This window comes from Gavia stellata, chromosome 12 (genome assembly GCF_030936135.1).
Source record: "Gavia stellata isolate bGavSte3 chromosome 12, bGavSte3.hap2, whole genome shotgun sequence".
NCBI lineage: Eukaryota > Metazoa > Chordata > Aves > Gaviiformes > Gaviidae > Gavia > Gavia stellata.
Window position 1 is genome coordinate 14,835,210 of NC_082605.1, and position 13,275 is coordinate 14,848,484.

General features: G+C 67.1%; 1 protein-coding gene across 1 annotated transcript; it reads left to right on the forward strand.

Annotated features, from left to right (window-relative positions):
* Positions 1 to 56: 56 nt before the first annotated feature.
* On the forward strand, positions 57 to 13,244 carry LOC132317851 (laminin subunit beta-2-like). Its single transcript, XM_059823100.1, has 34 exons — positions 57 to 87; positions 670 to 845; positions 940 to 1,063; positions 1,179 to 1,252; positions 1,354 to 1,542; positions 1,629 to 1,692; positions 1,768 to 1,973; positions 2,055 to 2,175; positions 2,570 to 2,758; positions 2,855 to 3,034; positions 3,547 to 3,659; positions 3,793 to 3,872; positions 4,080 to 4,236; positions 4,454 to 4,606; positions 4,715 to 4,873; positions 4,968 to 5,089; positions 5,413 to 5,533; positions 6,154 to 6,346; positions 6,742 to 6,885; positions 7,350 to 7,581; positions 7,928 to 8,091; positions 8,181 to 8,405; positions 8,894 to 9,108; positions 9,211 to 9,307; positions 9,758 to 10,136; positions 10,221 to 10,405; positions 10,480 to 10,709; positions 10,805 to 11,008; positions 11,417 to 11,561; positions 11,647 to 11,854; positions 11,944 to 12,085; positions 12,469 to 12,645; positions 12,743 to 12,899; positions 13,072 to 13,244. The coding sequence occupies exons 1-34, from the start codon at positions 57 to 59 to the stop codon at positions 13,203 to 13,205; spliced, it is 5,490 nt and encodes a 1,829-aa protein (XP_059679083.1). The 3' UTR covers positions 13,206 to 13,244.
* The last annotated feature ends 31 nt before the right edge of the window (positions 13,245 to 13,275 follow it).

The following is a 13,275-nucleotide window of genomic DNA, read 5'->3' on the forward strand; positions in this document are numbered from 1 at the left end:
TGTGCCCTGCTGCAGCGCCATCTCCATGTCCCCCCAGGCAGAGCCTGCAGCTGCCCATGGACCTCCTGGCACTCGCTCTCCTCCTGGGTAAGTGCTGGCCTCAGTGAGGCACCATGCATGTCGGGGCACCCTGCGCACCCGCGGTGCCGGAGGCTGTGATGGCCCCAGAACCCCAGCCTGCACAGAGGGGGCCGGGCGGTGGAGGCGGTGGTGATGGCGATGCTCCCTGGCCAGCAGCAGCCAGGGCCTGACCACTACAAATCCCAGCGGGGAATCCAGGCTGTGCTGAGCCCTGGTGGGATTAGCAAGCACCTGATGTGGCTCCTGGCTCCCCCCGGCACCACTCGGCGCCTCGGGAGCTGCCTGGCCCCCCAGGAGCACAGACAGCCACCCCCTGCCCGGCCCCTCTGACCCCATGGCTACCAGCCCCCCCGCTTGCCCGCACTGCCTTCCCGGCCCCCTGGTCACGAGGCCCTGGCGCTGCTGCCAGCACCTTTCCGGGTCACGGAGCTTCATGCTGCATCAGTGGGTTGGGACGCAGGGACGGGATGGGATGGGACTGGGGGGTGGGGTGGGTGCTGAGCAGGTGTCTGTGGTGCATGGGTGGGGCAGGGGGTGCCTGGGGGACCCGGGTGCAGCCCCCAGCCCGTGCCCTCACGCTCTCTGCAGCGGGGGTGCCAGCGGTAGGGGGCTGGCAGGAGCCCGACCCGAGCCATGGCTGTGCCCGCGGCAGCTGCTACCCGGCCACCGGGAACCTGTTGGTGGGGCGAGCCCCCCACCTGAGTGCCACCTCCACCTGCGGGCTGGACGGGCCCCAGGAGTACTGCATCGTCAGCCACCTCCAGGTGAGTCCACCCGGCCCTGGCACAGCCCTGGCACGGCTGGGCACTGGTGCAGCCTCTAGCCGCCAGTCCCTGATGGTGCTGCTCCCCGACACAGGACTCAGAAAAATGCTTCACTTGTGACTCACGGGACCCGTCCCTGCCCAAGAGCCACCGCATCGAGAATGTCATCTACCTGAGTGGCCCCCACAGCCAGCGGACCTGGTGGCAGTCCGAGAACGGTGAGGCCGGGGCTGCGGTGGGGCTGCCCCCATGTGCGTGTGCCTCAGGGCTGCGTGGCCATGGGACACAGGGGGTGTTCCCTGGCCTCCGCCATCACCTCTCTGTCTCCCCCAGGCGTGGAGCACGTCAGCATCCGCCTGGACCTGGAGGGCGAGTTCCACTTCACCCACCTCATCATGAAATTTAAGGTGGGTCCTGGGACATGGGTGCCTGGGATGGGGTGGGATGGGATGGCACGGACCCATGGGGGCTGTGGGGCCAGCCCCTGTCCGAGCTGGGTGTCCTGCAGACCTTCCGCCCCGCGGCAATGCTGGTGGAGCGCTCGGCTGACTTCGGGCGCAGCTGGAAGGTCTACCGCTACTTCGCCTACAACTGCTCCAAGCTCTTCCCCGGTGTCCCCAGCCAGCCCTCGGGGCTGGTGGACGAGGTGCTGTGTGACCAGCGCTACTCCGAGATCGAGCCCTCCAGCCATGGGGAGGTGCGTGGGTCTGGGGTGGCGCGGAGGGGGTTGGGGGGTCTGGGGATCTGGGGGGCCTGGGCTCACCCACCCCTTCTTCCCCCCAGGTCATCTTCAAGGTGCTGGACCCCTCCATCCCTGTGGCGGATCCCTACAGCCCGGACATCCAGGGTGCGTGGCTGGGGGTGCCAGGGCCATGGGGCTGACAGGTGGTGGGGCAGGTGCTGATGGTGCCATCCCCCCCAGACCTGCTGCGTGTCACCAACCTGCGGGTGAACCTCACCAAGCTGCACACGCTGGGGGACAACCTGCTGGACACGCGGCGGGAAGTGCTGCACAAGTACTACTACGCCGTGGACGAGCTGGTGCTGCGCGGGAGCTGCTTCTGCCATGGCCACGCTGCCCACTGCGCCCCGGCACCTGGTGTCCCAACGTCCTCCGTCCCCGGCATGGTGAGGCGGACGCAACCACCAGCATGGCACAGTGCCCCGTGGGACCCAGTGGCCACGCTGAGCTGGGTGCTCCCTCCCCAGATCCACGGGCGCTGCGTCTGCGAGCACCACACGCAGGGGCTGAACTGCGAGCGCTGCCAGGACTTCTACCACGACCTGCCCTGGCGCCCGGCTGAGGGTTCCAGCACCAACGCCTGCCGCCGTCAGTGCCCCGTGCTGGCAATGGCACCACGCTGTGCCTGGGGGCTTGGGGTCCCATTTTGGGGGTTGGGGGAATGGGCGTCCTGCATGTTGTGCATGGGGGAGTTCAGCATCCTGGAGACTGGAGCTGGGGGCTGGGGGTTGAGGGTCCCACGTACCATGCTTTGGGTTTGGGGGTGCTGCACATGAAGCTGAGGCTTGAGGGGGTCGGAGTGCTGCAGGCTGTGATTTGGGGGGTTTGGGGGGCATCCTGCTGGACTGTGGGTCTGGGGGTTCTGCAAACTGGGGCTTGAGGGGTTGGGGATGGGGGGTCCTGCAGGCTGGGGTTTGGCCCTGGAGGTGCTGTGTGCCGGGATTGGGCTACTGCGTGCTGTGCCACGGTGCCATCCTCGCAGGCTGCGACTGCAACGAGCACTCACAGCAGTGCCACTTCGACATGGCTGTCTTCCTGGCCACGGGGAACACCAGCGGGGCCGTGTGCGATGGCTGCCAGCACAACACCATGGGCCGCCGCTGCCACCTCTGCAAGCCCTTCTACTACCGGCACCCCCGCTCCGACATCCGTGCCCCCACTGCCTGCGCCCGTGAGTGCCCCAGGACCCCCGCCCCACGACTCGCCCTGGCCCCACGGCTCTTGGTGCCGGCAGCCCCAGCTCCCCACGGTCTCTCTCTCTCGGCAGCATGTGACTGCGACCCGGCGGGCTCACTGGACGGAGGTGCCTGCGACGGGCACACAGATGTGGTGCTGGGCATGATCGCAGGGCAGTGCCGCTGCAAGGAGAATGTGGCTGGTCCCCGCTGCGACCGCTGCCGGCATGGTGCCTATGGCCTCAGCCACGGCGACCCGCAGGGCTGCCAGCGTGAGCTGGGACCCAGGGATGGGCACAGGAGGATGTGGGGTGGAGGGATGAGGGTGGAGTGATGATGGAAGGGTGGAGATGGAGGGATGGAGATAGAGGGATATGGGATGGAGGGATGAGGATGCAGGGATGTGGGATGGAGGGATATGGGATGAAGAGATGGTGATGGAGGGGTATGGAATGGAGGGATGTGGGATGGAGGGATCGTGATGGAGGGATGTGGGATGGAGGGATGGTGATGGAGGGATGAGGATGCAGGGATGGTGATGGAGGGATGTGAGATGGAGGGATGGTGATGGAGGGATGAGGGTGGAGGGATGGAGATGGAGGGATGTGGTATGGAGGGGTAGAGATGGAGGGATGTGGATGGAGAAATGGGGACAGAGAGATGGGGATGGAGGGGTGAGGGATGGAAGGACACGGGATGGGGAGGAAGGGTCATGAAGCCCATGGGCTGCAGTGCCACGTGGCAGCCCCTCATATGTGGGCGTTCATGTGCGTGGGGGGAACAGCGTGCAGGTGTGACCCGCGGGGCACGGTGGCGGGCAGCTCCCCCTGCGACCCCATCAGTGGGGACTGCTACTGCAAACGCTTCGTGGCTGGGCGCTCCTGCAGCCAGTGTGTGGTGAGTGCCCCAGCCTGCCCCACAGCCTGCCCCACACCATGCTCCGTGGCCCTGACTCTCCCAGCCCCACAGCACCCCGCACTGGGCTGGGCTGGCCCCACACCTGCCCCACGCACCCCCTTTCTCGCTGCAGCCTGAGTTCTGGGGCCTGAGCTACGATGTGGGGGGCTGCCGGCCCTGCGCCTGTGACTTCGGGGGAGCCTACAGCAACCGGTGGGGCCCAGCACAGTGCCCAGCAGGGCATGGGGATAGTGGGGGGGGGGAAGCAGTGGGGACAGGGCTGGGGGTCAAGCATGGAGCGAGGGAGAGCGGGAGGAACGGGGACATCGGTGGAGGGATGGGGACAGGGATGGAGGGAGGGATGGATGAGGGCAGAGCCAGACAGAAGGACAGACAAAGGGACAAGATGGTCACCCCCAGGTGCTCCATGGAGGATGGGGCTTGTCCCTGCCGTCCCCACCTCATGGGGCGGCAGTGCGACCAGGTACAGCCCGGCTTCTTCTGTGCCCCCCTCGACTACTACACCTACGAGGCCGAGCGTGCCACCGGCCACGGCCATGGCCACCCCCAGCTCCCGGTGAGTCTCCTGGGGGTTCCCTGCACTCCCAGCCCGGGCTTGTGCATGGCTGTCACTGTGCACCATGCTCCATGCACGGCTGTCACCCTGTCCTGCATATGGCTGTCACCATGCCCCATGCACGGCGGTCCCCATGCACGGCTGTCCCCGAGCACGGCTGTCCCCGAGCACGGCTGTCCCTGTGCATGGTGCCTGTCCCCTGACCCTGTCCCCACAGGGTGCCGTCCGGCCGGAGGTGCCCCAGGACTGCCTGGAGTATGACACTGGGGAGCCGGGGGGGCGGAAGGGACGCCCGCGACACCAGCGCAGGTCTCCCCGTGCCCCCCAGCCCCGCGCCCACTCGCGCCGCGGCCGCCAGCAGCCCCCCAAGGTGAGCCCCGAGGGGGTGGGATGGGGCATGGTGGGGCGCTGTGGGGCGCAGGTGGCTGGGGGGCAGAGCCAGAGGGATGGGGCCGAGCTGTGCCGGTGCCCTGCCCAGCCAGATGTGGAGGAGGTGGTGCGGGACGGCGCTGGGCGCATGGTGACCTGGACAGGCTCGGGGTTCGCCCGGGTGCGTGACGGGGCTGGCCTGACCTTTCGTGTGGACAACGTGCCCTACCCCATGGACTACGAGCTGCTGCTGCGCTACGAGCCTGAGGTGAGCGCGGCCACAGCTGTGGCCATGGCCACGGCCACAGCCATGATGTGTACGGCACAGCATGGCCCTGACGCCAGTTTGCCTGTCGCTGCAGTCGGCCGAGGACTGGGAAGCCGTGGTCGGCGTCAGCTCCCAGGCGCTGCCCACCAGCCCTCGCTGTGGGAACCTGCTGCCCTCCGAGCAGATGTACCGCGAGAGCCTGCCCCACAGCCAGAGGTGGGGTGGGGTGGGGTGGGATGAGGATGGGGATAGGGACGGGAATAGGGATGGGATGGGATGGGGATGGGATGAGATGAAAATGGGGATGCGGATGGGATGAGGATGGGGATGGGGTGGGGATGGGGACAGGAGTCAGGACAGGGCAGGGACAAGGACAGCCCTGCCACACTCCCAGAACTGAGGGATGGGGATGGGATGGAAACAGGGACAGTCCTGCCACCTAGGTGAGGGATGGGGATGGGGACAGGGACAAGAAAGGTGGCCACATGCTGCTGCTGTCCCCTGGCCATCCCCGTGCCCCAACACCTGCCTCTGCGCAGATATGTGCTGCTGTCCCGGCCCTTCTGCTTCGAGCCCAGCACCCCCTATGAGGTGACCATGCGGCTTCAACGGGCCGGCGTCACCCAGCGCCACCCCGGCGCCTTCATCCTCATTGACTCGGTGAGGGGGGTTCCGCTGCGCCCCACACCTGGGGCTTGGCAGGGGTGGGGTGATGGGCAGGGACAGGAGACCATGGGCTGGGGTGGGCAGCGACATCCACTTGGGGCTGCACGTGGGGTGAGGTGGGGATGGGAAAGGGAATGGGAATGGGGATGGGATGGGGATGAGATGGGGATGGAAAAGTGGATGGGGAAAGGGAATGGGGATGGAGATGGGGATGGGGATGGAAATGTGGATGGGGAAAGGGAATGGGGATGGAGATGGGGATGTTGATGGGGACGGGGATGGGAAAGGGGGTGAGGATGGAGGTAGGAATGGGGATGGGGGATGCGGATGAGGATGGAAATATCAATGGGGCTGGGGATGTTGATGGAGTTGGGGTTGGTCTTGGGGATGTCAACGGGGATGGGGATAAGGATGCCTGTGGGAATGGCAATTTGGGTGGGAGTATCAGTGGAGCTGAGGCTGTTGATGGGGCTGGGGTAGTCAAGCCCCCAGCAGGGCTGGGGCTGCCCCAGGGTAGATGGATCCAGCCCAGGCACAGAGGCCAGGTCCCATGGCAGGGGGTGGCTGTGCCCCCCCAGCCCCATATCCTCTCCCACTCCCTCTGCCTGGCGCAGCTGGTGCTCCTGCCGCGGGTGTCGGAGCTGCCAGGTTTCCACGGGGCGGAGGCAGCGGCAGCAACGCGACGGGAGGAATTGGAGCGGTACCAGTGTCTGGAGGCGTTTCGCATGACCCCCCCGCCCCCCCTGGCGCAAGCCTGCATCCACCTGGTCTGCAGTGTCTCGGCCCTGCTGCATGGCGGGGCGCTGCGTGAGTGGAGGGCACCCTGCTGGGGTCAGGGAACGTGCCCGGGGCAGTGGGCGAGGGTGGAGCTGTGCCCGGTGCGGTGGGTTGGGATGCGGCCATGCCCACAGCAGGGTGGGGAGGTGTACCTGTGCCAGTGGATCAGGATGAGACCATGCTTGTTGCAGTGGGTCAGGATGAGGCCATGCCCATGGCAGGAGAGGGCAGGGTTACCCAGGGCAGTGGTTCAGGATGAGGCCATGCCCAGGGCAGGGGAGGGCAGGGTTACCCAGGGCAGTGGTTCAGGATGAGGCCATGCCCAGGGCAGGGGAGGGCAGGGGAGCAGTGGCAGGGTGTGGGCAGGGTGCGGGCAGGGTGTGGGCAGGGCAACCCTGACCCCACACTGGCCCTGCTGCCTGCAGCCTGCCAGTGCGACCCGCAGGGCTCCCGCAGCAGCGAGTGCCAGACGCAGGGAGGGCAGTGCGAGTGCAAGCCAAACGTCCTTGGCCGGCGCTGTGACCGCTGCGCCCCGGGCAGCTACAGCTTCGGGCCCCTGGGCTGCAGCCGTGAGTAGCGGGACCTGCGCCTGTTGGGCATCCCTGTCCCTCCCGTCTGTCTGTCTGTCCAGCCGTCAGAGCCCCGTTCACTGCCTGTCTACCTGTTCACTTGTCTGTCTGTCCATCTGTCTGTGCATGTGTCCACCTCAGCCCTGCTGTCCTGCAGCCCATGGGTTGGGTCCCAGTTCCCCCTCTATCCATCTGTTTTCCCATCTGCCCATCCATCCATCCATCTATCTATCCATCCATCTGAGCCCCGTGCTCCTGCCTGGGGTGGGCTCTGCCCTGCCTTGCACTCACTCATCTGTCTGTCTGCCCATCTGACTGCCCACCCATGCATCCACTTGAGCCTTCCTGTGCCGTAGCCTGTGGGCTGGCCATGCCCTGCGTGCTGGTCCCCTGTCTGTCTGTCTGTCTGTCCATCCCTGTGTCCCTGCACCCATGTCCCTGACCCGGGCCATGCTGTCCCGCAGCCTGCGCCTGCTCCCCGGAGGGCTCAGTGTCACAGCTATGCGATGCAGTGAGTGGGCAGTGCCGGTGCCAGCCTGGCGCCGTGGGCCGGCAATGTGACCAGTGCCAGCCTGGCTACTGGGGCTTCCCCACCTGCCAGCCCTGCCAGTGCAACGGGCACGCTGAGGAGTGTGACCCCCGGACAGGCAGCTGCCTGCATTGCCGCGACCACACCACCGGCCGGCACTGCGAGCTGTGAGCCTGATCGGAGGGGAGGGGATGGGACAGTATGGCATGGCATGGCGTGGGATGGGATGGGATGGGATGGGATGGGATGGGATATGGTGGGATGGAATGGGATGGGATGGGATGGGATGGGATGGGATGGGATGGGATGGGATGGGATGGGATGGGATGGTGGGATGGGATATGATGGGGTGAGATTGGATGGGTTAGTAGGATGGGATATAATGGGATGGATGAGATGGGTATGATGGCATGGCATGGGATGGATGAGATAGGATGGTGGGATGAGATATGATGGGATAGGATATAATGGGATGGGATGGACCCCTGAGGCACTCACCTCTCATCCTCACAGGTGCCAGGATGGTTACTACGGGGACCCGGTGCTGGGCTCGGGGCAGCAGTGCCGGCCCTGCCCCTGCCCTGGCTACCCCGACACAAGGCACTACCACGGGAGTGCTTGCCACACTGATGAGGAGACCCACCACATTGTCTGCCTCTGCGCGCCCGGATACGCTGGTGAGGGGCCGGGTGGGCGCCGTGCAGCAGCGACCCCTCGGCACTGGGCTGTGGGACCCCTGGCACCCACAGCCCCCTCTTCCCTGCAGGACCCCGCTGTGACCGCTGCTCCCCTGGCTACTTTGGGGTGCCGGAGACAGAGGGGGGTGTGTGCCGGCCCTGCCAGTGCAACAACAACATCGACGCCAGCGACCCGGGGGCCTGCGACCCCCGCACAGGTCACTGCCTGCGCTGCCTATACCACACCACCGGCCCCCGCTGCGCCCACTGCCAGCCCGGCTACTACGGCAATGCCCTGCAGCGCAGCTGCCGGCGTGAGTGGGGCCAGGGGCTGCGCTGGGGCGGGGGATCGGGCTGTGCCGGGGCTGGGGCCATGCGAGGGTTTGGGGATGTGCGGGGGGTTTTGGAGTGATGCAAGGGGTCAGGGTGGGGGTGAGGATTGGGGCTCTGTTGGGGTGGGATTGGGATTGGGGGGGGGGTGGTCAGGTTTTGGGGGTGTCTGGGGGTTTGGGGCTGGGTGGGGTCAGGGCCAGGTGGGGTTTGGTGCTGTCGGGGGGGTTTTGCGCTACCGGGGGAGTTTGGGGCTGTGAGAGGGATTTGGGGCTGTGCCCAGGGTCAGGGCTGGGCAGGGGACAGGGACGGGAGTCGGGGGAGGGCGTGTTGGGATCAGGGAGGGGGCTGGGGCTGTGCGTGGGTTTGGGGCCAGGCAGGGGATTCAGGGTGCTGGGGTCAGGTGTTAGGAGGGCATTGCCTGGGCAGGGGGTATGGGCTGAGCCCCACACGGTCACCCACTGGCCTGCAGGCTGCGGCTGTGACCCGCGGGGAACCCTGGCCTCCCACTGCGCCACCGGCACCTGCGCCTGTGACCGCGGCACAGGCGCCTGCGCCTGCCGGCCCAACGTGGTGGGAAAGAGCTGCGACCGCTGTGCACCCCACTTCTGGAGCCTGGGCGGGCCAGGGGGCTGCGAGCCCTGCGGCTGCCACCCCACACATGCTCTGCACCCTGCCTGTGATGCGGTGAGACCCCCAGCACCTCGGCACCCTGGTACCCTGGCACGGCTCTGTGGCCCTCCCAGTGCAAGGTGAGCCACCCAGCTGAGCACGTGGCTCTCGCTGCAGGTGACAGGGCAGTGCCAGTGCCGGCCCGGCTTCGGGGGCCGCGTCTGCTCCCAGTGCCAGGAGCACCACTGGGGAGATCCCGAGCGGGAGTGCCGAGGTGGGCGCACGTCCCAGGGACTGGGGGTGCGCAGGGGCTCTGGGGACATGGGGTGTCCAGGAACATAGGGGCCCTGGGAAATGGGGGGTCTTGGGGAAACACGGGGTCATGGAGGGACCCTGGGTGCACAGTGGGACTCTCAACATGGGGGCCCTGGGAAGACACTGGGGACACAGGGGACTCTGGGGGCTCAGGAGATCCTGGGGCTGTGGTGAGATCATGCAGTCGTGATGAGACCTTTTGGGCATGGGGGACTCTGGACCCATAGTGGGATGCTGGGGACATGATGGGACCCTGGGGACACGGGGACCCTGGAGACACAGTGGGATGCTGGGGACATGGAAGACCCTGGGGACATGGTGGGTCTCTGGGGATATGGGGGACTCAGGGGACCCTGGGGACGTGGTGGCACTCTGGCGACACGGGACACGATGCTGCCTGTCTCCACAGCCTGTGAGTGCGAGCCGCTGGGAGCCGAGAGCCTGCAGTGCGAGCAGGCCAGTGGGCAGTGCCAGTGCCGGACGGGCTTCGGGGGCCTGCGCTGCGACCGCTGCCAGCGGGGCTACCAGGAGGCCTTCCCCCGCTGCTCGCCCTGCCACCCCTGCTTCGGGCGCTGGGACCTGGCCCTGGGCAGCCTGCGGGACAGGCTGCAGCGCCTGGGAGCGCAGGTGCAAGCGCTGCGGGAGGGAGGGTCCGCGCCCCCACTCAGCCCCCGCCGCCTGCGTGCACTGGAGGAGACGCTGGGGCGCGTGGAGCAGCTGCTGGGTGAGGGGGGCAGCCCTGGTGTCCCCCTCCTGCACGAGCTGCCCAGGCGGCTGGATGGCACCAGGCAAGTGTGCGTGGTGGGCTGGGGGGGGGACACCCTCCTTTTGTCACCCAAAAAGGCTTGAGACCTCTCTTCTCCCCCCCAAAGGATGGATCTGGATGACTTCTGGAAGCAGCTCCAAGAGCTGGAGCAACATCTGGATCAGCTGGCACAGGCAGATGTGCAGCACCGCAACCAGCTAGCTGGGCTGAGCCATGAGCTAGGGGGTCTCAACCGAACTGCCTCCCACCTCCAAATCCTCCTCAGCACTGTGGCAGCGGCCGGATTTGGCGGTAAGAACATCTGGCAAGGACTGGGGGGTTCAGTGGCAACCATTCCGGCTGAACCCTGATGCCGGCACCTGCAGAGTCTTACCGCAGCATCCTGGCATCGGCGGAGGACTCGCGGCAGGCAGAGGCGGTGGCCAACGGCACAGCCGGTGAGCTGAACTGGGCACAGGCGACGCGGCGGGCGGCTGAACGGGTGCTGCGGCAGCGGGGCGATGCTTTCCGCCGCAGCACAGCTGCGGCACGGAAATCCTTGAGGGAGGCACAGAAACGGGTGATGGGACTCAGCGTTGCTGGAATCAATGAGAAGGTGAGAGTAGGACTGATGGGGAGCAAATAGGTGCATGGCGGGAGATCCCCCCATGCAGTGCTGAGCTGCCATCTCCACCATTGGCATCACCGCAGATTTGCGGGGTGCCTGGGGACCGGACCTGCGAGCAAGCACCTTGTGGAGGAGCCTTGTGCCGGGACAGCATGGGGACACGGCATTGCGGTGGCATGGGATGCACAGGGGCACTGCCAGTCTCGGCTCGCGCCTTGAGCAGCGCCCGTAACGCCTCTGAGCAGCTGGAGGTGGCGTTGGGGCAGCTGGGTGTTGTGGCGCAGAAGGTAGGGGTGGTGGCTCCATGGCACTTTTTGGTGTCCCTTTGTGTCCCCTTGCACATCCCGCTTGTGCCCTTTCCGTGCCCCCAAGCATGTCCCCCCCCGTATGTCACTCACGCCCCTTTGCAGATGCCCCTTGTGCCACTTGTGTGCCCCCTTGGGTCACTGCTGCACCCCCTTGCGCACCCCCTTTATGTCCCCTTGCACACCCCTTGCATACCGCCTTGTACCCTTGTTGCACACCCCCCTGCGTCCCCTTGCATGCCCTCCGTGCCCCTTTAGACACCCCATTACACCCCTTTGCATGCCCCCATCTTGTCCCCGTGCATGTCCCCCCCTGTACTCCCTGCCCACCCCTCCGTGCCCCCTCCCCGAGGCTGCCCCATGCCCCCCGCTCAGCCCTGTGCCCCCCAGACACAGGAGGTGCAGGAGCTGGCGCGGGGGGCACGGAGCCGGGCGGAGGAGGCACTGGGGCGGTCGCAGGCCGCTCGTAGCCGTGCGGAGAAGGTGACGGCCCAGCTGCGGGACTTCATCCGCCGCATCAAGGCCTTCCTGGCAGGTAGCACTGGCACAGGGTGGGCACACGGGCACGGTGGGCATCAGCGCACCCACCCCGAGCCCACCTTGCTCCTGTGTCCCTGCAGAGGAGGGAGCCGACCCGGGCAGCATCGAGCTGGTGGCCCGGCAGGTGCTGAACATATCCCTGCCCAGCAGCCCCAGCCGGATCCAGGAGCTGCTGCGGGAGATGCGGGAGAGCATCAGCCAGCTGGAGGGGGTGGACGCAGTGCTGAACAGCACTGTGCAGGGGCTGGCCATGGCACGAGGGCTGCTGGTGCAGGGACGGAATGCCAGGCGAGTGGTGGGGACATGCTGGGGCAGGCAGGGGGTGGGGGTCCATCCTGCAGCACTGGCAGGGCCTGGAGCTGCCTGTGCTGCCACAGGGAGCGAGCGGACGGCATGAGAGATGAGCTGGCGGGGACACAGCGGGCACTGGATGCAGCGCGTGTGCAGGCGACAGCAGCAGGGAGCGCCCTGCGGAGCGCCAGGGATGCCATCCGGGCTGCCGAGAGCAGAGCCAAGGAGGTGAGGGGCACCGGGGCTGCGGCCATGCCGGGGCTGCCGGAGCGGGGCCAAAGCTGCTGGCATGGCCGGGGAGCAGGGTGGTGCTTTGGGCATGCTGGGGGCAATGGGTTTGGTGCCATGGGGACACTGGGAATAACGGGCTCGTTGCCATGGGTGCACTGGGAGCAATGGGGTTGGTGCCGTGGCGACACTGGGAGTAATGGGGTTGGTGCTGTGGAGAGCGAGGCTGACGCCATGGGCACAACCAAGGGTAGTGAAGCTGGTGCCAGGGGACCATGGGCCATGTGGGGCGGGTGCTGTGAGTTTGCCAAGGCGGTGGGGCTGGTGCCGTGGGCACGGCGGGTCATCGTGCATGCCGGCAACCAGTGCTTGTGCCTGCCCAGGCTGAGCGCAGACTGCAGGCGCTGGAGGGGAAGGAGTCGCGGGCGCAGCGGCGGCTGCGAGAGCTGGCGCAGCGCATCACCGCCCTGCAGGAGCGGGGCCAGGATGCCCGCCACATGGCCCAGCAAGCCAAGGATGGGGCACAGCGTGCCACCGCCGCCTCAGGGACACTGAGCCAGGTGAGACCCAGCCCTGCCCAGCCATGGCGTGGTACCAAGAGGGTATGGGGTGCTGGAGGCTGGGGGGCTCAGCCTCACCGTGCCCTTGTGCCGCCAGGACCTGGCGCAGGTGACGCAGCGCTACGTGGTGCTGAAGGGCCGGGTGAGCGGGCTGGCTGGCGTGTCTGGCGGGGCCCTGCAGCGTGTGACACGGCTGACGGCGGAGGCCCGGGACCTCCTGGACAAGGCCAGCAGCAGCAAGAGGAAGCTGGAAGGTGAGGGGGGAGCATGTGGTGGGGGGTATTCCCTGCCATCCTGACCCCGCTTGATGCCCAACTCCCTGTGCATGTCTCCCCTTGTCCCCCCTGTCTGCCTGGTGCCCCAAGGGTGACGCAGGCTGGGGGACGGTTGCGGAGGCTGCACCCCAACCGTGCCCCCATCCTGCAGAGCTGGAGCAGCACTTCGGGGCCAACGAGCGGGCAATGGCGGCGAAGGCAACGAGACTGCAGGCGTTGGAGCAGCGGGTCTGGGGGCTGCTGGAGGAGATCCGGGAGAGGGCCAACGCTTACGCCACCTGCTAGGGACTGGCGGCGGGGCTGGGGGCTGCGATCCGGGGTCCAGTCCTGCCCCGCAGTACCCCCGGTCCCCGCA